This window comes from Culex pipiens, chromosome 3 (assembly GCF_016801865.2).
Source record: "Culex pipiens pallens isolate TS chromosome 3, TS_CPP_V2, whole genome shotgun sequence".
NCBI lineage: Eukaryota > Metazoa > Arthropoda > Insecta > Diptera > Culicidae > Culex > Culex pipiens.
The window spans coordinates 29,068,509-29,092,507 of record NC_068939.1 but is presented as its reverse complement, the minus strand read 5'-3'; the positions used below and the strand labels follow the sequence as shown (position 1 = coordinate 29,092,507).

Below are 23,999 nucleotides of genomic sequence, written 5' to 3'. Positions count from 1 at the left end.
TTAAATTCTTAAATTCTTAAATTCTTAAATTCTTAAATTCTTAAATTCTTAAATTCTTAAATTCTTAAATTCTTAAATTCTTAAATTCTTAAATTCTTAAATTCTTAAATTCTTAAATTCTTAAATTCTTAAATTCTTAAATTCTTAAATTCTTAAATTCTTAAATTCTTAAATTCTTAAATTCTTAAATTCTTAAATTCTTAAATTCTTAAATTCTTAAATTTTCAAATTCCTGATTTTGAATTCAATTTTTGATAAAAATAGTGTTTTTGAATATTAGAATTTCGGGTTTTTCGTAAATTTATATTTTCGAATTTCTAAATTTCAGATTTTTAAGCTTTTGTAATTTCGACTTGAAATTTCTGAATAAAATAAAAACTTCAATATCAAAATTTTTATTCAATTCTGCATATTTTTTAATTAGAATTTCCAAATTTAAGATCTTTTACTTTTGAGTTTTTCAGTCAGATAATAGATATTTGTATGATAACTGTCAAGTTTATTTTCATTCTGGTTTACTTCATTTCGATCCGTGTGGATCAATTGGACAGCGCACTGGACTCACAATCCAGAGGTTGCTGGTTGGTACTAGAAAAAGTGGCCGACAGCTATAAAGACAACTTCTGTTTTTACGCATTTCGACCAAAAAACTATATCTGTCCTTTTAATTTCAAAATTCTGCATGAGATTCGGCGGGGATTTTCAATATTATTATACCGAATATACAATATTATTAAAACGTTGGTGAGTTTCAGTCGCATACAAAAAGGAAAATTCTTGATATATATTTGAATTTTAATACATAATTCAAAAACGTTTAAATTTTCTGTGATGATTTGCTTGTATCAAATATAGGTGGCTGATTATTTTGTATTAAAAAAAAAAAATACTAAATAATGATAAATAGCACAATTTTTCAATTTAATAAAGTCGTTTTGAATCAAATTACTGATTTCTTCAATATTGATTCAAATTTGATAATCAAAATAAATGCAACTTCAACCAAAACAAAGACAAATAATTCATAAAATCGCTGAAAAAATTAGCCACCGGCAGCTCGGGGACTTCTCGAGCACCTATCTTGGCTACTCGACGGATCCCCGATGAACTTTTTCTTCGCTGAATGAACTCGAAGGCTAATTTAGCTTTGCTACCCGCGGTGCGAAAGTTGGGGTGCAAACATGTCGGGAGCAAATCGGATGAACTCTTTTAAAAATTTGAAAATGATATTTTATTGATGTAAGTAAACAATTAGGACATATAATGCAATTGGAAACATGTTCTATCATGCTAGAATGTAGTTTTATTGATTTCGATCAACAAAACGGCTAGAATTTCTGGGGATCCAAACGATAGGTTTGCCACGCAATTAGATCTCTGCGGTGGAGATGCCCTTAGAGCCGTCAGCGCTAAAATTGTTCATTTCAGAAGCTTATGACTTTTCATCAAAAAAAAAATCCTAAAAGTATGGTGTCTTCGGGAAACTTGTTCAAAATTTAATGAAGGTCCTACATCTGAGAATTGACAAAGACTGGATGACTATTGCCCCCTCCACAGGTAAAAAACTGATACAGTTGCTTTTCTCCATACATTTTGATGATTTTTCCCATACAAACTTCAACGACTTAAAAAAAAAACATTTGGCATCCCTGGAGCTATTCTAAATATTCTAACTAAAAACACCTCAGATTACAATCCAACTTCAAAGTCGTAAAGCTGCTGCCTTTCATGTACTACTCCTGACTGACCAAATTGCTTCCCAATTTGCTTCGAGCTCAATTTTTCACTTCCTGCTGCAATGCCTCGTAAAAACAAGGCTCCTCGCCGGAATTGGGTCACAAAAGCAATCGCAACGTTTACTGGCGTTGTCTTTTGAAGTTCCGTACCAACTGTGAGCGGAACAATTTTGTTTACACACTCTTCATCGATCTCTCCCCCCTCTTGGACTCGGCTTTGGACGACGTCCATCGTCGTCGTCATCTTGGCACAATTTATACTTTTTGTCACAGTGTGTCCGTTTCGATTTAGGTTTCCCCGACGAGCTCGAATGGGTTTTCCGGCACCATCCTGTGCTCAGGCAATTTGCCTTCCGGTTCCGGCCAGGGCGGCGCTCCTCTTCCGTAATTTATTAACAAAGCGAGCCTGACTTGCTGGGCAAACCTTCCTCTTCTTCCTGGGCTTATCCGGGTTTTATTTTTCTAGCATGGTTCTGCTTCACAAGGGAAGCAATTTATTTCGTTTCGAAATCGGTTTGGTTTCCTTCCGTCCGTTTTTTTTGTTCTTGTTCCTGCTAGTTTTTCTTTCTGTTTAGTATCTCTGCTGCTGCTCCAAATTGGAACGAAACGCTCTGGCTTCAATAACTATTTCCTGGGGCCATTTTTCATCGCGTTTTATTTGGCTTCCCGTTGTGGTTGGGTTAAGTTTTCCGGGCAGGAGCAGCACATGAGCCAGGTTTAAGTAATTGATTTACGTTGTGATCTAAATTGGACCAAAAAAATCGATGTTATGTTGTTTCCATCATGAAACATTCTTCTGAAAATTTCTAATAGGTTCGGTGTCTTCTGCAAAGTTGTAGGCTTAATTGATGAAAACTATGCAGAATGCGGATTTTTAGTTAACTTTTTTTTTACAAATCAATTTTTCAACATCCATATTTTGGAATGTTTTCGGGGACAAAAAACCGCATCTTTTAAGTCATAGAAAAGTATTCTTTTTTTTTTTGGTAAAATTCCGTTGTTAGAAAAATTAAAATTAAATTTAAGATGTCAAAAAAAGTATATATTCTGTTTTCAGGTACGAGCAATGTGATTAAGCTTATATCTGTAAACCCATACTTCCAATTGAAATGTTGTCAAAGGCAAACTTATGGGAAATTGGTTTTGTTAATTTTTTTTACAGAAATTTTTGAGTACTTAAACTATTTACTTGCTACATAAGGCCTATGCTAATTTTAATTGCAAATTAAAAAATGGAAGAAACAATTTCTTTAAAAATAACAGAAAACCAAAAAAATAAAAAAAAAATATCGAAAAAAACTCTTTTATTTTTTCCAAAAATAATGGATTTCTAGACCACGGATCGGAAAAGAGGTAAACTATAAGGGAAAAAATAATTTCGTAAATTCGTTTTTCGTAATTTTGTTATTAGAATTAGGTTTGAAATTGGATTTAATTTTTTATTTTTAACCTCGACCAGAACCGAAGAATGAAAAACTTAAAATAAAGTTTGTACAAATTTTATGAGTCTACTACGAAAGGCAGAATCTCAAAAAGCCGAATCCCGTAAGGCCGAAATTCAAAAGGGCCAAATTACTCGAAAGGCAGAATTCTCATAAGGCCGAATCTCATAATTTTTGGGCGTGGTTTGCTATTATTATTATTTTAAACCATAGTTATGTATAAACATTGGTTTCGAGAAAAAGAAGTGGTGACGAATGATCAAATTTCGGTTATCGTCACCATAATTCAATCAACAACAAGATTGAAACACTTTTGAAATGTTTTAATTCATTCTACTCTACTCATTTGTATGCATGGTAACAATATGATCGGTAAAGATAAACAGAATGTACTCATTATGTACTTATTTTGCCTAAAATTATAAAAAAGAACACAGTTCATTAGTTTACTGTATCTTTGAACATCATAATCAATGAAAATCGTGAAAATATTAACAACATTCTGAATTCCGTAATCATTCTGCCTTTCGAGACATTCGGCCTTTTGAGACGTTCTGCCTTCTGGGCAAAAGACAATATTCGGCCTTTTGAATTTCGGCCTTCCGAGATTCTGCCTTTTGAGTTTCGGCCTTTTGAGGCAATCCCAATTTCAATTTTATAAATAAAATATGTATTTAATAAAATCTTGCAAAAAATAAAAAATCAAAAATTTAAATTACAAGTCAGAATTTCAACATTGATGAACATTTTAGCGAAAAAAAACCTCTTAAATTTTGAAGTCATATGAAAAAAAAAACAATGATTTTCGATCAGTTTTGACAAAAATCAGGGTTGTTAACGATAAAATTATCGAGGTTCGATAACGATAACGATAGTTCTATCGTTATCGTCTCGAAAATACTCATTTTTTTAATTCACAATATGGGTATCAAACGATTTGAAATTTTGCATGTATATTAACTGTTTTAGAGTTTTTTGAATGAAAAAGCAGGTAAAATTTCACTTCGTTTGATACCCATATTGCCAATAATGATAATTTGAGTAGCTTCAAAAAAATACGGTATTTATGAAAATTTGAGTATTTCATTCAAAAAAAAACTCTTAAACAGTAAAAATGCATGCAAAATTTCGAATCGTTTGATATCCATAATGCGAATCATTAAAATTTTGAGTTTTTTTTCGAGAAAATACGGTATTTATGAAAATTTTAGTATTTAATCCAAAAAACTCTAGAACAGTGGATATGCATCCAAAATTTTGAACCATTTGATACCCCCCGCCCGTGTAGATCAATCGGACCGCGCACTGTACTTACAATCCAGAGGTTGCTGGTTCGAATCCCGCGGCGGGCGCTCTAAAATTCTATGTGTTAATATGGGTATCCGGCGCCGTCGCTCCGTGCCGCACTTCAAATACTTTTTTTGATACCCATATTGCGAATTATAAAAATTTGAGTATTTTCGAGAAAATATGGTATTTTGTGAAAAACCATTATCGTTATCGTTAGACGATAATATTATCGACGATAATTCTATCGATTAACAACCTTGCATCGTATGTTTAGTTTAGTAAATTTAGTATCAAAAAATCTCAAAACTCGAGATTTATATGGAAATTCCCCCATTTTCTCGAGCTTGGAAATTAAGGTGTTAAAGATCTGGGTAATTTTAACTAATCTAGTTATGATAACTGATGAAATTAACATGTTAAAAGGGAATACCAATACATTTTTACTAACTAAAGTAGCACAAATTCTAACGAAGTTTGGTAAGAAGCTAGCATATTTGCACGTACTAGAAAACTAATCCTTAGAAATAACAAACTGTTTGATAAAACGATCAACTGTTGATTATCACTCTGTATTTTTCCTTCCAGTGTCCATCATTTACTAAGCAAGATCCGTTCCGCGTTCCATAGTAACGGTGTTTTTCTCGTTATTTTCCGACGATGAAAGAGATGAAACAAGAGAGATCCGCGCACAACACAGCATAAAGGCAGTAAAACATTCGACCCTTCCCTCTGAAAAACAAAATTTTCCTCCCACCTTTTTCGGACAATCCACAAATCCTTTAGGCAGATTTTGGTCCTCTCCCAAAAAAATAAAAGTGAAAACAATCCGTGAGAAAAGCACAGCCTCATCCCGCGCGGAGGTCACCGGAGTCCGGATTGTAATCCTTCGTGTTATCGCTTGAATATCTGTGCCGCAGAGAGGAAAGCAGAAACTCATCCTTCGTCGTCACTCTCTCAAACTGTGTAAAAATCATCATTTATTATCTCGAAGGCAACAACAAAAAACAGCTAGTGTCATTCAAGGGTTATCACCAGGAAAAACGGTATTTTTTTGGGACGAGGATTATTCATTTTTTTATTAGGGACGATAGAAAGCATGTTTTGTTAGTAGGTAGCACAAAATCTCGAATATTCTTGCTGTTTTTTTTGAAAAAGGTTAGGGACAGATCCGTTGATAGTTTGCGCCAGAAAACGCCCTCGACTCGCAGGTAGTTGAGGAAGTTTGGTGAGAGTTGAGTAACATATTGCTATATATAATGAAACTTTTATGTAATTGTTATACATACAGAATTAATATTAAAAACTATATTAGAAATAAAAACACTAATTAAAACAAAACTGTAAAATAATCGCATTTCCTCGTTTGTGACGTCCCCTCCGCCATTTGTGAAACGTTTAGCTTTGTAAATACTGCCCACAACACTGTTGTTCCGAAAGTCCCTCATCTTCATTAATACACACAACAACAACAACCTCTCACCTTTTCCAGGAAAAGCTACGAAACTCGCCAAAGATGATCCGGATCCGCTCATTGACACTCGTCGTTTATTTATTTATGTGTGTGTAAGTGTTTGCCCAGTGCTAGTGTCGAGTACGGTTCACCGGACGCAAACATGGCTCCAGGAGTGTGTCCTGGGCGGAGAAGTGTTGGTTTGCTCAAGATATCGACTTTTGGACAGAAGTTTTGATGCTTCCTGGAATTAGGAGAGAAAAAGAGGAAGAAACGTTACTTAAGTCAAAGGAAATTTTCTGTTCGAAAGTCATTCATTTTATTTTATATTAGTCGTTGGTAATAAAAATTCCAATTCTTTATCCAATCGATTTATCGTGATTTTTGCCTCCTTCCCCACCTTACTGAGGAAAGACTATAAAATCACTCGAAAACAACAAACTGATTTCCCGCTTTCATCGCCAACTCCGGAAGCGAACACAACTTCCTGTCAGCCGGTGGAACGATTTATCCCGGCTTAACGTTTGTTTTGTCAGCTTAGAATTCACCTCCCCTGCAGATCCAGAGTGTCTCCGAGGTGATATATTAACCAGCTCTGACAAAACCCCTCCCCCTTCCTACCCTCGCGCGAACCTCAGTGATGCTGGAAAAGTCATTTTTCATCGCGCAATCTAAATCCCTTTTGCAAAGTTTTTTTTTTTGTTTGATCTCTAACACTCTCTCTTGGGTAGTCGTCGTCGTTTGGCAACGGAGTTAACCTTTGAAGTTTTATCACGACACTGGAGGGCATCGCGTTGACGGGGTTGCTCCTCTGGCTGGCCAGCTTGAGCAGAATAGAAGGAAAACCGCCCGAAAGGTGACGTTTATGGGACAGTGAGTGATGAGCATTTTGAGGCTTTTGCAGTACCGCGGGCAAATCTGGGGTTTGCTCGGTTGTGGTGACGGTGTGGTCACGATTATGGTAACATTTTTGTCTAAAGATGACAACTTGAACATCACTTACAAAAAGGATTTCAGATGGAATGTTGACTTCCAGCAGCTTTATCTAGCAACAATTTTGAATTTTTTTTTACATACATAATGTTTTCAATCATTCACAATTGATTTCTGACGTTTCGACGAGTTTTAATGTTTGACCTTGAATAAACCGAAAATGTAAACAATAACAAACACGTTGTGTTTGAATGAGCCTTCTGTCCACTCTTCTGAAATTTGGTTTCGGAGTTTTCGGAATTGAGAGTGTATGCGTGTAACATGGAGTTAAACTTTTCGAAGTATCATGGTAAACTTCACAGCAACTGGACAAAAAGTTTAACTCCGTTTTGACAGCTCGATAATCGAAAATGTAAATAGCATAAATGCATGCACTTGTGACATAAAGACCTTTGACTGTAAAATTCCCTTTGGAAAATTCTCGCAGGATGTGTCAAGATATCACGATCTGGTCGGAACTACATTTTATATGAAAAGTGACAACATTGCATGGTGTTTTTAAGGGTTTGGTTGAATATCTAAGGATTGAAATCAAATGTTGAGGATCTTTGATGGTCAAAAGATGCGGCGTTGAAAGTTACATAAAATGGCGTCGTTTACTCAATTTAGCCCAAAATCGGCTTGTGACAAGATAGCATAATCACGACTATTTAAGAGTATTTGAATAAATTTTTAAGCTTCAAAAAGTAATGAAAAGTTGAACTTCAATTTTTAAAGGTTTTTTATGATTAAATGTGGGTTGAATTTTGTGCATGTTTTTAACTAATATGTCCTTCTTTTTATGTCAAAACAAGTATGCAGTGATTTTTGTTGTGTTTGAGAACATTAAGATAAAAAATTCGGCAAGTCTAATATTTGGCACCATGAAAGAACACCGACATTTTGCAGTGTCCGGCGAAGTATTTCGTTGCAACTTTTTTTGATTTTATTTTTTTATTTTATAGGATTTTTCTTCAGAAAAGTCGCTGAAAATCGATGGATTCATGTACATATCGATTTCTTATGAGTATGCCTTTAGAGACTCTGAATTACATATCAGACCAATATTTGATCTCCAAAAAAAAGTTTCCAAGCCCGATTTCTAGGTTTCTTTGAAATAACTTTAAAATCCGAGCCTGAAACCTCAGTACGACCGAATAAAAATATTTTCTTTGACTGTGCATGTTTTCTTTCTACAATATGTCATGAAAATACAGCAACAGATTGCCCGCGGATACAAATTCGAGCATAAAACACTGCTTAACTGTTGCTTGACAACGGTACTTAATTTTAAATGAACGCAGCAGAATATTCATTACCGAACTTCTTGTAAACAGGTACTGATTTTTGAAGCGACGAATCCCGCGTTGTAGGTAGCAAACAAGTTAAATAAACGGACGCATATGAAGATTGCAACAAATTTTGATAAAACGTAAATATTCAAAATGGCATATCTCCGAAAATGCACAAAATTGCAGGCTGAAAATTTCAGCAATGTCAGATTATGATCTAATCTTTCAAGTGATCTTAGTTTCATGTTCAGCATCGGTAAGCAAAAAAAGTACTCGATTAACAAACACGAAAAACACGTTTTAAAAAAAAAAAATGCTCGTCTTTTAATAGTTTCAAAGTTTATCTCATTACCTTTCCAACGATGTATAAAAGTCCTAATAAAATATTTCAAATAGCTGAGCTAAGTTAAATTTAACAATGAGTATTTTTTTACGTAAAACGCTAACTAACCCCATTTTTTGACTTTTGGCTTGCGTGTCTTCGTAATGAGCAAACTTAGAGCTTTGAAATTTGGAATTTTTCTTAGTTAGAATGTTTACTTTCGAGAAAAAAAAATACCAAAAAATATTTGGAGAAGGTCACTTTTTTGAAACTTGGCCACCCAATGTACCATAGTGGCACTTGAAGCAGAAGTGTGTATATTTTGCAGTTAGGGAAGGCGACCTATGGAATGTTACCATTAACCTTAACATGTTAACATGTTAACATGCGGCCCCAATACTTTCCATGGGTCATAGGAAAAAATACTTTTTTCATGATATCTACACAGTAAAAAAGAGGATGGTAATATTAAATTTGGGAAGGGGTACATCTTTTATGTAAGAAAAAATGTGTAATTTTACTTCTTAATCACTTTTCTGGTGTAATGTAACCTTTTTTAGTCTTAATTGAGGTTAAATTACATCATAAAAAAGGTAATATTAAACCTCAAAAATTACACACTGGGTCATTCCACCTGAAGTGTGCAAGGAAAAAAATGCAAATTTGAAAATTACCATCTCTGATTCTGCTCACCATCGTATTCCCCGGCCAATGTTACATAAGAATCACTTATTAATATGTTTCGTTCCATAGATATCGAATTTTAAAGTTTTAAGTATACCAAGTATACCTACATCAGCTACACTCGCCGCATCTGCTAGAAGCACTTAGTCGTGCTGATCAATAATTCCTACCTGGTGTTCTGTAAGATGAATTATTTTTATAATTTTATACGATTTTGAGATAATCAATACCTTAAACAATCTATTTTTTGTTTAAGGAATGTTTATTGGGGTAATTTGCAATGCACTGTTTTTCCTGATCTCAGTGTCATTGAACCATATTAAGTAAAATTTGAACTTTAATATTTATTTGCAAATGCTTTAGAGTTTTTACAATACAATTTTCAAAAATGTATCATTATTTATCTATTATTTTTATATTTTTCTAATTCCTCATTTCTTCCCACTTTATCAAATTATTTCTTATATTTCTTCATTTATTTGAAGCGAGAACAAATCTAGATTTTTTTTTGAATAGGTCCTATAAAAATGTGAAACACAATAGCTTATAGGACCTGCGGCGAGTAAAGCTAATTTAGGTAATCTCAAATACCTAAAACTTTAAAATTCGATATCTCTGGAACGAAACATATTCCTTTCTGTCGATAAGTGATTCTTATGTAAAATTGGCCGGGGAATACGATGGTGAGGTCAAATTAAAAAAAAAAAATAGGGCTGTTTTGAGATACGGCCATTTAAATTTTTCAATTGCGCAATACAGGTAGAAACATATTTTAATCTAAATTTTGATCACGGAAATGGATTCTACGTCCAAATTCCTTAAAAATCTAAGTCTAAGTGAGTCTAAGACCGACCCTCTAAGATTTGTGGTTCCTGAGTTATCGTCGTTTGAAGATAGGGGTTTCGCTCAAAAATCGCCAAAAGGTCGATTTTTTGGGAGGGTACAAAAATGGAGGGGGTGGTCCGATTTGGATGAAATTCGGAATTTTTGCATGTTTTGATAGTCTCAACAGCTCTGCCAAATTTGAGCAGAATCATAGATGGTAATTTTCAAATGCTGTTCTGCTTCAGATTGAATGACCTACCTTCCAAATTTACACAATACTGTGCAGTACAGTTGAGTCTTGAGTTTGTTTATGCGAAGGTTTCTCAGGAACTTTGGATAATCAAATCATAGGCAAACCATATTTTTTTATTTGTTCAAAGTGTGACAGCAAATTGCATTTTCTCAATATTTTTTCACCTTTCCCTTTTGGCCGCCATCTTGGATTTGAAATTTTGCAAATCACTTTAGAGCATTTTGGGGTCGTATATTAGCCTTAAACAAGACAACGGTATTTTATTCGTGGTACAAATAAGTGAATTTGATGACTGATTCTAGACTGCACAGAAAAATCATGGTAATATTACATCTGGGAAGGAGTACATTTTTTATGTCAGAAACAATGTGTAATTTCACCTCTGGAAATGGGTAATTTTACCACTTATCTGTTGTAATGTCACTTTTTCAGTCTAAATTGAGGTAAAATTACATCTTAAAAGAGGTAATATTCAACCTTCCAAAATTACACCTTCCAAATTTATAAAAAAAATTGCTGTGTGTTGTGATCCCAGATTTGACCAAAATCAACTAAGTTTAATCCCTGTCTTATCACAATTCACATATCCTTTCGCGATTCCAATAACATTCCGTTCAACCGGTCTCGTCTCCAGACAGTTATCAACACAAATAAGCCTTCACTTTTCGCAGAAGCTATTTTGCACCCCTCCTTAAGGGGCGAGCGACTCCCCCTACCATTTGTGTATCATTTCAGCAATTTTCAATGAATATAAAATTACTTCTACCCCCCGCAACCCCAAACCAAGCCGCTTAGCTCATTTCCATCGGGAGACGACGCGACCCTGCCGTCGGATGACTTCATAGGAATAAACTGGGTTGGAGCTGGGGCTGGATTTCCCCAACGGGATACAAACCAGTCAATGCGAAAACGTGGCCGTCTCATTTTCATCTGTCTGTGGCACGGGGAGAGAGACCCTTTTCTGGGGCTGATTTTGATCGGAACGGGCGCTGGAGGCTGATTAAAACAACAACAACAACAACAAAGAGTGGTAAAAATGTTCGCAGGAACTTGGGTCGGGTAAATTATTTAATCGCCTCAAGATATGCCAGCTGTCAATTTCAGATGCTTTCGGTTGATTGTGCCTCAGAGTGTAGGCAAAACTTGGATTGTTTTACATGCATTTTTAAAATTATTTGTTATTGATTTAAATTAGGCAAAATCATCCAAATAGATGATTTTTTAAATGTCCTAGAACTGCACAGTGTTGGCACAGAATTTATGCAGCTGTTCATTTTGACTTGTGGCCTCAAAGAGCACCATGCTTCTGTCAATCTCCCCCTGTTGCCGAAGACACCAAGTCAGTAGTTCCCCCGTCCTGATGCACCAAATCCTTGGAAACATCATTAGTACAACGCCGGCCGCAGAGTATACTTCCAGCTGGATGCACCTACTGCCAGCAAATTTCAAGCAGATTTCTCATTTCGTCCCTCGGTTCGAGCTATACAAGCCGGGATGTCGGGCTTGTTTATTACGCTCGATAGCGTGGAAATGATTTAATCTGCAATTCCGCCTCTGTACGAAGGACCCGGACTAGGCGGAATCACGTCAGAACGACGACGCAGTGGCCGGTTCGGACTATGGTCTACGAGCAGGAGCTTCTCCAGGGAACAAAGTCGGATGCTGCGAACAAAAGTGAGATTTGGAATAACCTTCTATGCGGAACTGTCATACAACCGGCCTTCATCAGCCTGTGGGGGTCGCGTCATTCTCGTTGGATACGTTCTTCGAAAGACTCTCTCTCTCAGCAATCTCCGGATATGTCAGAGATCTACGAGGGATTCTGTTAGATGGCTGCCAATTTGAGTTTCAAAGGATTTCAAGGGTCATCGTAAGCGGATGGTTATCTGGGCGTAACGCATCATTGAACTGTGCATCCTGCCAACAAACTCCTAACCAATTAAATGAGAGCTGCGCCTCACAGTCGAGTGCATTCCAATCCAAGTGTATTTATCCGAAAGAACAGCTCGGAATTCCCTGGAATTCCCAGAGAGATGCAATTTTTGAAAGCTCTTCAAATACCGGGAAGAGGAAACTCATTTTCCGTATTTTCAGTTCCAGCAATTTGGTGGCGGTTACCGCAGACTGCTCAGATCGGCACAAACGGTTGAGCATGAAAGGGCTTAAAAATGCAACAAAATGCAGGTAGAAGCATCCCAATTGGTTAAATCTAAAGGGAGTTATTGGCATTTTAGTGAAAAAATAGCATAATTTTCAAACTCAAATAAAAAAGTGTTCCATCCAGAGCAGTTTAACATATGAAATAGACACTTTTTCTTTTGAGCTCAAATCAGGAATTTTTCTGGTACTTTTGTACCCGACCCTCTCCGATTTCAATGAAACTTTTTAGACATATTATCCTATGCCTATATAAGCCATTTTTGTGTATATGGAGCAAATTGTACTTGATAATAACCTTTGAGAAGGGCGTAAGTAATTTTAATATTTCTGTATTTTTTAAAAATTACTGTAACTCAAAGCCGTTGCATCGCATCAAAAAGTGGTCAAAGACAAACTTGAGCAATTCTCTACCAAAACCGGAAATGGATTTTATTTGTATTTTTCGATTTAGCTCAAACTTTGTGGGGGCCTTCCCTATGACCAAATAAGATATTTTGTGTCATTGGTTCACCCATACAAGACTCCATACAATTTTGGCAGCTGTCCATACAAAAATTGTATGTAAATATTCAAACAGCTGTAACTTTTGAGATAATTTTCTGATCAATTTGGTGTCTTCGGCAAAGTTGTAGGTATTGTTGAGGACTTTTGAGAAAAATAGGTACACGGTAAAAACATTTTGCAGATTTTTTAATCAACTTTTATTTTTTGATTTTCGAGATTTTTTGATATGTTTTAGGGGACAAAAATCCGCAACTTTTGAGCCATAGAGAAACATGGTCAAAAAATCTGCCGCCGAATTTTTGAAAAAATAGTGATTTTTGAAAAAAATCGAGGTTTCATGCAAAAACAAGTTTGACATTATTTTTTAATGCAAAATTGAATTTGCAATCGAAAAGTACTTTACAGATTTTTTGATAAAGGGCTCCGTTTTCAAGATATAGCCACCGAAAGTTTGATTTTAGCAAAATATTTGCAGTTTTTCAATTTTTAAAAATAGTGACCATGAGTGACTATTTCTCAAAATATTTTTTTTAGAAAAGTTCAAAAACTTTGCTATAAAATTGTCTAAGAGACATTGAAGATTGAACCTCGGGTTGCTGAGATAGAGCCGCTTTAAGAAAAAGAAACACGAAAATTGAAGTTTCCTAAATCTCATCAAAACAACCCTCCACTTTCTAATGACGATATCTCAGCAACTAATGGTTCGATTTTCAATGTTGAAACATGAAACATTCGTGAAAGTTTTCGATCTTTTCGAAAAAAATATTTTGAATTTTTCAAAATCAAGACTAGCATTTTAAATGGGCGTAATATTCAATGTTTGGCCCTTCTAAAATGTTAGTCTTGATTTAAAAAATTTCAAAAGATTTTTTTCGAAAAGATCGGAAAATTTCACGAATGTTTCATGCATTAACATTGAAAATCGGACCATTAGTTGCTGAGATATCGTCATTAGAAAATGGTGGGTTGTTTTGATAAGATTTAGGAAACTTCAATTTTCGTGTTTCTTTTTCTTAAAGCGGCTCTATCTCAGCAACCCGAGGTCCAAACTTCAATGTCTCTTAGACAATTTTATAGCAAATTTTCAAAACTTTTCAAAAAAAATATTTTTAGGAATGGTTACTCATGGTCACTTTTTTTAAAAATTGAAAAACTGCAAATATTTCGCCAAAATCAAACTTTCGGTGGCTATATCTTGAAAACGGAGCCTTTTATCAAAAAATCTGTCAGGTACTTTTCGATTGCAAATTCGATTTTTCATTAAAAAATAATGTCAAATTTATTTTTGCATAAAACTTCGATTTTTTCCAAAAATCACATTTTTTTCAAAAATTCATAACTCGGCGGCAGATTTTTTGAACATGTTTCTCTATGGCTCAAAAGTTGCGGATTTTTGTCCCCTAAAACATATCAAAAAATCTCGAAAATCAAAAAATACGTATTTTGTGAAATTGAGTTTTAGTGAAAAAAAGTTGATTAAAAAATCTGCAAATTTTTTTTCCGTGTACCTATTTTTTTCTCAATAGTCCTCAACATTACCTACAACTTTGGCGAAGACACCAAATTGATCAGAAAATTCACTCAAAAGTTACAGCTGTTTGAATATTTACATACCATTTTTGTATGGACAGCTGCCAAAATTGTATGGAGACTTGTATGGGTGAACCAATGACACAAAATAGTTTATTTGGTCATAGGGAAGGCCCCCACAAAGTTTGAGCCAAATAAAAAAATACAAAAAATAAAAATGGTCGAAATCGGCTGATTTCGTAGAAAGTTGCTCACTTGTAGGAAATTGGACGGGCTTTCTGAAAAAATACACTGAAAGAAAAATACACGGCACTTCTGTGAAATTTTTCAATTTTTAAGTTTAAAAGTTAAATTTGAAGGTGATGTCACGGCTATTTTGAGGAAATACGAAAAATGCAGGTTGGTATGTCTCTCCTAAAAAAGATACAAAAATCATTTACTAAAACTGTTTTTTTTTTTGAAAAGTGGTCTAAACGTCAAAATTTTTAGAAATCGATAGTGGAAACCGATTCCCCAGACAATTTAACATAAAAGTCTTCATATTGACCAGTTTCTTTCAGTGTTTTTTTTTTTTTTTTTTCAGAAAGCCCGTCCAATTTCCTACAAGTTTGTCTTTGACCACTTTTTGATGCGATGCAACGGCTTTGAGTTACAGTAATTTTTAAAAAATACAGAAATATTAAAATTACTTACGCCCTTCTCAAATGTCATTATCGAGTACAATTGGCTCCATATAAACAAAAATGGCTTATATAGGCCTAGGATAGCATGTCTAAAAAGTTTCATTGAAATCGGAGAGGGTCGGGTACAAAAGTGCCAGAAAAATTCTTGATTTGAGCTGGAATTGCTCTTTTAATGATTTTTTTGGTTGTAAATTTTTGCTCGGGAGATCCCTTAGATCAAATTTTACGGTGATAGTTTCACCATATTCGTGTTCTTGAGACAATTTCACAATTGAAACATGCACAAAAATGTTTTTTTTTCATCCAGTTCAACTGTTTAAAAAATCAAAGTTAAAAAAAAATAAGAATCTATCTTTTTCTGGTGACATCTAGAATACTTGGAAACGAACTTGATTTGTTTTTCAATAAATGTGAATCAAAGATTCTTTTAAACTTTAATGTTTAACCCTCTACAACCCAACCCCGCCTCTAGACGGGCTTCGATTTAAAAAATCGCCAAAAATCCATTTTTCAACCAATTTTTGATCTTTAAAAATCATTGGAAAGAAGAACTCTTAAAATTTTAGAAAATTTATGGGTTGGAAGTTTTACTTGTTTTATGTGACTTTGCCAATGTTTTAAAAAATGTCATTTTTTAGGGGTCAACTTTGGCTGTGTTTTTCACTAACATTTTCAATATCTCAGTAAAAAGAAGTATGCAGTAATTTTTGTAGTGTCCCAGACTATGCCTCTACGCATTGTTTTACAATTTAAATGATAATGGTGCCATTTTATAGCAGAAAATGTAAAAAACAAGCAAAAAATTGAAAAAGTGGCTGTAAAAACATGAAAAAATTAGATAGGCAAAATGTAATGATAGGAGGTTGTAGAATAGGCCAAATACTATCAAAAACAAACATAAACTAAACAAGATAAATGCAAATTAAAATACTAAAAATGAAACAAGAAAAACATAAAACAAGAGAAGTAAAGTTTTTCGTAGAACAAAAGTTGCTCAAAATGACGTCCTGAACACGGGAAAAATAAAAACTTTCGAAAAAAAAAATTTGGGCAGTAGAGGGTTAAAGGGTTAAAATGGATACAAATAAACATTTTTGTGCATGTTTCTATTGTGATATTGTCTCAGGAATACAAGCTTTTCAGATTAATTTTGAGTTTTGAAATTAAATTAAATTTTTCCTAAGTTATAACCTTTTTAAGATTTTTGACGTTCTTGAACCTTCAAACATTGTGTCCCGATTTGCCCCACGTCCCATTAACCTAGAGTGCTCATATTTTGACCAGATGCTAGATTTATTTGTACAAACAACCCCTGAAAATTTCAGGCAGATTGTGGGCAAATGAAGCGTTCACTAAATTGAGAACCACGAACAAAGTGTTCAGATTTCATGATAGATTTTTCAAAAACGAACCATAGCAATTGAACACTTCGTTCGTGGTTCCAATTTTCATGGACGCTTGTTCACGGTTTTTTTTAACTCTTTTTTCTCCGTGTAATTAAACTCGTAAGCCACTGCCAATCCTCCCTTCTTTTACTGTAAAACTGTAGGAAACTCTGCCCCATGAAACCTGATGCTCATCATCGCCATCGTCGACCCCGTGACCATCAGGCTCCACATTTCGCATTTAGTGTTCCGGGCAGGGAAGAGATCGTTCCCGTCGGTGACGGCCGCAGCGTTCCAAAGGCACCAACTATGGCCGCGTTGCTTACTCACTTACAAAACGCCCGTCGGATTCTCAAATTGAATTCCACGCCCGGTTAGGTTGCGAGCGTTTCGAGATCGTCCCGCGGTACGGTACAACCCCGCTGGTTCGGCATCACCGTTGAACTTCTTCAAAATGTAAAACACTAAGGGGCAACAATCGGTGCACTAACCCTTCTCGGAGGTAGTTCATTTTCGCGCGCACTGATGGAGAAGGCAGCTCAGCTTTCAGTTTATAGTTTCGTTGGTTTTCCGCGGAAGCCGTTGAGCATCCGTTCGCATTTCTACAATTTCAATTTGCACCACTTTTTGTTGCCGCAAAATAATCCTAATTGCTTCACGAGAAGCGAGTTCATTTGAAATGATGCCGCCTGCACCTGCAAGACTGCAACCCGATCCAGATTTGATGCACTTTTTCACGATGCTTTTTTGTTTGCTTACTTTTTTTCAGTGTGGCTGGTACCGAGTGACTCCAACTAACCTATTTTGAGAAACACAAACGCGATGGCTGGAGGCTTTAGAGGTGGAGGACTTAAGCACTGGATAAGTATAGATTTCCACCTAATATTAATTCCAATTTGCAACCATGGAGCGGAAAATGTCGTTGCTGATTACTTAATTGTGTAATATAAATTTATAATCGAATAACATAGATTTTTTGTCCTGAAAGCATGAAAAGTTGTGAAAGCCTTGTTTGACATTTGAACACTTTGTTCCTGGTTAAATTTCATGAACGCTTTTTCACGATTTTGGGAACTAATTTTTCTCCGTTTAGAAATACATGTTTACGATTTTCTCCGTGTAGCAAAGCAATGTAAAGGAGATATTTGACTATGGCAAACAAACAAACTCGCACTTTTTTGGGTTTGCCAGTTTGCGGCAAACTCGCAAGCAAAGCCAAATGTATGCAGGCTGACGTTTCTGCAAACAAATGAAGGCAAACTGCCAAACTGTCAAAAAGTTTGTTTGTTTGTCATAGTCTAATACGTTCTTAAGAGGACCAAAGTAGCATTGTAAACACACAGTCTGTCCTTCTTAGTCCGAATGCAAACATCAACTGAATTGAACAGGATAGACTCTTTGTTCACAATGCATCTTTGCACGTTATATCGTACGTTGTCAAAGATCAGTTACACGTACACGTACGTATTTAATATCAACCAATCTAGATATGGTAAATTTGATATAAAAAATATTGCACCACGCTGCACTCTATCTAAATTATCATTCACGTCGCAACTATGAGGTCAAGTGGAAGTATTTTGCTCCTGCTCTTTGCCGTTCAGCTGATTCAGGCTTTGTCCCCACTGCGTGTAAAAAGCCTGGGTGTAAAAAAAATTGCATTATTTTATGCATATATACAAATTTATAGTGTTTTGGAATCGTTATGAAGTCAGCTATACAGCTACACCAAATTTACAAGGTTTACGATGCTCTAGGTCATCCGAAACTTCCTCAAGTTAAGGCCTATGTGTTCACCGCCGTAACAGGACAGAGGTCGATGTGTTTGACCTCAGACTTTATTCGGATAGCCTCAGGGAGGTTCAGGGACTAGTCTACCGATGTGTGGTGATGTTCTGGGTCTCCTGTAGAGTCCCGGGAGTTACGGCCGATGGGTCTACCGCCGTAACAAGATAGAGGTCGGTGGTTTTTGACCTCAGATCATATCCAGATAGCCTCAGGGAGGTTCAGGTACTAGTCTACCGATGTGTGGTGATGTTCTGGGTCTCCTGTAGAGTCCCGGGAGTTACGGTCTATTGGTCTACCGCCGGGATATAGTCCATGAATCTCCCGGAGGCTATCTGGATATGATCTGAGGTCAAAAACCACCGATCTCTGCCTTGTTACGGCGGTAGACCCTTCGGCCGTAACTCCCGGGACTCTACAGGAGACCCAGAACATCACCACACATCGGTAGACTAGTCCCTGAACCTCCCTGAGGCTATCCGAATATGGTCTGAGGTCAAAAACCACCGACCTCTGCCTTATTACGGCGGTAGACCTATTGACCGTAACTTCCGGTAGTTCGAGGACAACTTAAAACATCTCAACAGTAACAATAGAGTATTTTTGGATAACCTAGAACCTCTCAGCATATCAAATCCATAGTCCTCGAGACACCCTGAAGCTACCCGAGCATCACCTCTAAGTCGAAAATCGCCTACCTCATACTAGTACGGCGGTGAACACATAGACCTTAAATTGAGGAAGTTTCGGATGACCTAGAACATCGTAAACCTTGTAAATTTGGTGTAGCTGTATAGCTGACTTCATAACGATTCCAAAACACTATAAATTTGTATAGTTAAGATGATTTTTTATGAAAATATAGCCCATGTCTCCCATATAGCCAAAATCCCATAAGCCCTGTACCTCGCATATGCGTGCTTCGCATAAGAAACCCCCATATGAGTTGCATATGCGAGGTTTAACTGTATGCGTTTACACTAAAACCCCGCTTTACGCTCAGGCGTTACGCTTTGTATTTCGTCGATTTCTCTGGAACGACGCAATATTTTTGCAAACTTTTTGAAGCGATTTATACGTCTTGTGCAGATCTACAAATTGCTTTCAAAAGAATGTAAAAACATTACACTGTTTTCGAGAAATTAACCAAACAAAAAGCGTAATGCCTGCGCGTAAACGGGGGTTTTAGTGTATCCTTACAGCTTTTCATCGGTCTGAGTGGGCTAAGGCGCCAGTCCTTACTCTTGGTGCTGGGTTTGAATCCCGTCGTTTGCAACTTTTTTTTTTGTATTTGCAAAAATTGTACATGCAGTGTGTAATATTAAGTGTTTATTCTGACGAAGGTGATGTGCATGCTTGTGCATGCGATTTTACCATCGGTTTTTTTGCTGTGAACGTTTTAAGCGCCATTTTGAACTCGCTCCGTATGGACCACGTGGTCAAGTACGTGCTCACGGGCTCTAGCCGCAAATCGCAACTCTTCGATTGGCCCAGAAACCCCTCGTTGTTGATCATCCACGTTGGACACAGTCATGACCATGACTATAGTGCATCCGAGGCAGCACAAGACGGAGAAACAATTTCAATAAAAGCTCTAGATCAGACTTCATGATTTTTCTATTTGATATATACGTACTGATAATGTCAAAAAACGACTTCTCTACACAATTCCGTCAACAGTCGTGTACTGAAAAACTACTAAGTTGACGTATTCGAAGAAGACTGACTCAAACAAACAAAAAACAATTAAGAAATCATTTAAAAATCAACCATGAGGGACATCGGACTTGTCTTTCAGCTTCTACTAGGAATTGCGTTGTGTTCGGCTTACAACTTAGATACTCTAAATATTGTGCTAAAGTCAATCGAGTACCTGATCAGCGTGAAACCGGGCGCGTTCAGCTGTGTTTTCTACGATGTTGCCCCACATTATCCCCATGACAACATCTTGGACGCCATTTTGAAATCACCCCGATTGGACCACGTGGCCAAGTACGTGGTCAATGGATCTGAACGTACTAACGTGTATAAGCTGCCCTGGAATCCTTCCCTGCTGTTGTTACACACGGGAAACAACGTTAGCCATTTAGAGTCGTTCGATGTCATCGTTGACATGTTTTACTTTATGTATCTGTTTGATCCAGCCACCAAGATGCTAGTATTCGTCGATGAACTTTATACCCCAGCGATGATCCAGATGCAGGGACACGTGTATTACGCCAGTTTCAATTACTTCGTTTACATTGGTGATACCTCAAAGGATGTCTATCAGTGCAACGGGGTTTACTGCTGGAACCGACCCAGGGAGCAGCATCCGATGTATCTGTTTTCGTACTGTCGCCGAAGTATGCAGGGACGTAACATCACTTACATCAAGGATGAGCGAGTACTATCGTTCGCATGGAATTCAAAGTGGCTGAACGAAACGGCCCGATACTTGAATACGACGACTGCCGAGTATCCTCACAATTGTGAAGCGTCCGACGAAGCGTATCAACAGTGCTATCAAAATCATTCAGCGGGAAATGGAGCCGATATTTTGCTAATCTACATGACCTTCGATAGGCCAGATGCAACGATTCCCAGAAATTTCCGACAAGTTTTCACTACCCACATGGTATTTTCCAAAATAGCTGTACCCCGGGATCGACCAGTGAACACCGCCGAACTGCTGGCCATGCCTTTCAGCTGGCAAGTTTGGACGCTGCTGGTGACGATACTCGTTCTGTCCGAAATTGCAAAGCGACTGTTTCCAACCCTGATTGAAAACGATCCGGTGCTGCTTGTGGTGTGCGGCTACGAAAAGCACGATCTTCACCGAGCAGGTCGTCCCGAAAAGATCATTCTACTTTCGTTGATCATCTTGATGTTCTTCATGTCAAACGCCTTCGAGACCAAGATCGTCTCGCTGATGGTCAGCAAACCTTCGATTCAACGGGTTCAAACACTGGATGACCTCTACCAGTCCGGAATCAAGCTGTACGAAGATTTGGAGCATAACCCACAGTTTGTCGTGGACTCGGTCCTCAAGAGGTTTGTAGCGCAAGGAACGCGAACAGAGTTTCACGAAACACGTCCTGACGCCGCCGTTTATTGGAACAGCGACTACGTCGATGTGTTCAAGGACGTGGCTTTCGATTACGAGCGCATGCAGCCGTTCTATGTGGTGCTTGATTTCGAACATTTCAGTGGGTTTGAGCTGTACTGGGTTTCTCCGCGGAATCAGCTGGTGAAAGAACTTCGCTTCATTCACATCACGCTGACTGAAACTGGCTTCATGGGCTTATGGAAGCAGCAATGGCGCGATGAGATTCGGTCGAAGTACATTGGGAGGAGACCCAGGGTGGATATCAACGAGAAGGCGGATCTCAACTTTGACGACATGCAACCGGCCTGGTTGGCTTTGGGAGTTGGACTGTGCGTCAGCTTGGTTGGGTTTGTAGGGGAGCACTTGGCGAAACGGTTCAACGCAAGAGTACTCAAGCTGGAACGTTAAATTTGATGATGAACTCGTTGCAACACTTATTTATTTGACATTTGAAGAAAAACATATTGTTATAAGATTTAAACTCAAGACATTAGATTTTTCATCTTGCATTGATGGTGATTGCAATAGTATCAATAAGTACAAACATAAATTGCAAAATACGATAGTCAGTCATAATCTACCCACCATCCGAACCTACTCTTTTCGCCTTAAATGCCACTTCGATTGTCGAGTCTTTTCTTGCACTTCTTTGCATTTTTTATTATCACCACTCACCAGCTCATCTGGACCTTCCGACCCTATGACATTAGTATTATTGTTATTGAGCGTTGCCATTCCAACGACGCCAGCAAGAAGTGTTGCCAGCGTGACCCAGGTGTACCCTCCCGGTGGCAGTCGCCGGTTGTTTGCATTATCGAGCCAAAGGTCGTAAAACCGGATGAAACATGGGCCGGCACCTACTTGGTCATAAAAATGCTTGGTTTTCTTTGAGTTTGGAGGAAATTTTGTGCGGTTTTTCCCTCGCCCAGCAAGTGTGGCCCATTTTATGTTCCTCTCTTTGTGTGCAGGCTGCCTGCCGCGTTGAATATTTCAGTACGATGAATTTTAAGATTCTCATTTACGGAAATACCCCCTCCCCCCTTCCCCTCCGGAAAGCGGGCATAAAATATTTAGAAATATCGAATGCTGCGCTGGAAATTGGTTTCCAGCTTACTGCCAGGATCGTTAAAAGTTCGGGTCCGCCCAACGCGTGCCGTGGTTACAAAACAAGACTTTGACCCCATTTTTGGTGTGGCGGTGTCCCCGCGGGTTTAGCTTCCCACCCTGTCTCCTGCAGTTGGCCCCTGGGAAGCCGATTTAGATGATTGATAGTCGGAGGGTTCGCGTTAAGACGATTGTTCCACCCTTCTTGAATATTTTTTTTCCTGCTAAGTCAGTGAGAAAAATGTGAGGATGAAGACTTCCTTAAGGATGACGATGGTATGTCAGGGCTTTATGGCAAGTCATCACAAAAGTCAACCAGTTGTTGGCTGAATCGCTTTAAATCACTACACTGCGATGTTTGCAATAGCTACTGCAATAATTGTTATTTATCCAGAAACGTTTCAAACATTCATATCTCTTCTGCCATTGCCCCCAGAATATACTGCCATCGGAAAAGTCATATAAAGGTCACAACCTTTGGGAATTCAACACAGGACATACATGTCATCAAATGTTATACCAAAGCCAGCGTAAAATCGCCAGGAAGTCTAGTTCTGCACTTGTGGGCAACAAGTGGAGTTCTGAATGATTCCCTCTAATCAATCATTCTAGCTGCTACAACTACCAAAGCAGAATGTGTTTCGCAAGCTAAAGAACGTTCCTATAAATAGATAATCAGCGGAATTTTAGATCAACTTCACTTGAACTTTTGTTAACCTCATTTCCCACAGAGCTTCATCGCAACTCGCAAGGGGTTATTATCATTAAACATAAATAAACCCATAATCAGGGAGGATTAGAAATGGCAGCACACCAGTTGACCTACTTGTTGCAACATTGTTGCCGATTGTAGCATTTTGGAATGGATATCTTGGCTGTTTGCAGTCTTTTTCAAGCGTTTCAATCTAATTGGCATAGTTCAGTAAAAATATCCCTTACTACGGAAAAGTTGTCTCAACTTATCATGCACTGTTGTGAAACATGGTGCTGATAAAAAGATTCGCAACCTGATCATGGATTTTATGAATGACAGTTTATAATGTTTTTTTGAATTCACATTTTCAAAAATAAATTTTGTTTACGCTGATTTCTAACCAAACCTTCAAGATAATAATTAATTAAATAGATTCTCGGGTGAGTTTTCAAAAAGCCGTAAGAGCCATCGTGACCTCTGACACTATTTTTTGTTTTTCTCGAAAATGAAACAAAATTTCATTTATTTTAAGTTTGGGGCACTTGAAGGACGTGTAGATGAACAATCTCGAGCATTTTTGATATTAGTTTTTCGTAAGTAGGTCGAATACCGATGCAAAAAGGACTTTGTTTACCAATGGCTCTTACGGCTTTTTGAAAACTAATCCGAGAGATGTACTTACTTAAAAATGGCTACCAATAAAGCTTATTGCATCCAAATTTGCCTGAAGAAAAGGCGTTGGTTATCGACGGAATCGATTTGGTTCATTAGAACTAATATGTTAAGGTAATTTTATCGTT

General features: G+C 37.2%; 3 protein-coding genes across 7 annotated transcripts in view; 2 read left to right on the top strand and 1 right to left on the bottom strand.

The window, feature by feature from the left end:
• The window catches only part of LOC120425696 (chondroitin sulfate N-acetylgalactosaminyltransferase 1), a 40,270-nt gene extending 34,133 nt beyond the window's left edge, over window positions 1-6,137 (bottom strand). The window contains exon 1 of the mRNA XM_039590283.2: window positions 5,949-6,137. The gene's annotated coding sequence lies outside the window, so the exon portion shown is untranslated. The remainder of the gene's footprint in view (window positions 1-5,948) is intronic.
• The window catches only part of LOC120425715 (synaptobrevin-1), a 43,412-nt gene extending 25,955 nt beyond the window's left edge, over window positions 1-17,457 (top strand). For 4 of the 5 annotated variants that reach the window (XM_039590323.2, XM_039590338.2, XM_039590345.2 and 1 more), the window contains exon 4: window positions 17,298-17,457. In XM_039590323.2, the coding sequence (XP_039446257.1) occupies window positions 17,298-17,326 (29 nt within the window). In that variant the 3' untranslated portion in view covers window positions 17,327-17,457. Of the gene's footprint in view, window positions 1-5,053; window positions 5,211-17,297 lie in introns of those variants that run through there. The other variant, XM_039590333.2, reaches the window with a different exon arrangement.
• A 2,627-nt stretch (window positions 17,458-20,084) lies between these two features.
• On the top strand, window positions 20,085-21,809 carry LOC120426321 (uncharacterized). The gene has a single exon (XM_039591083.1). The coding sequence runs from the start codon at window positions 20,085-20,087 to the stop codon at window positions 21,807-21,809; it is 1,725 nt and encodes a 574-aa protein (XP_039447017.1).
• The last annotated feature ends 2,190 nt before the right edge of the window (window positions 21,810-23,999 follow it).

Excerpts from the sequence above, each read along its gene's own strand:
- LOC120426321 (XM_039591083.1), top strand. The coding sequence starts at position 20,085 with ATGAGGGACATCGGACTTGTCTTTCAGCTTCTACTAGGAATTGCGTTG.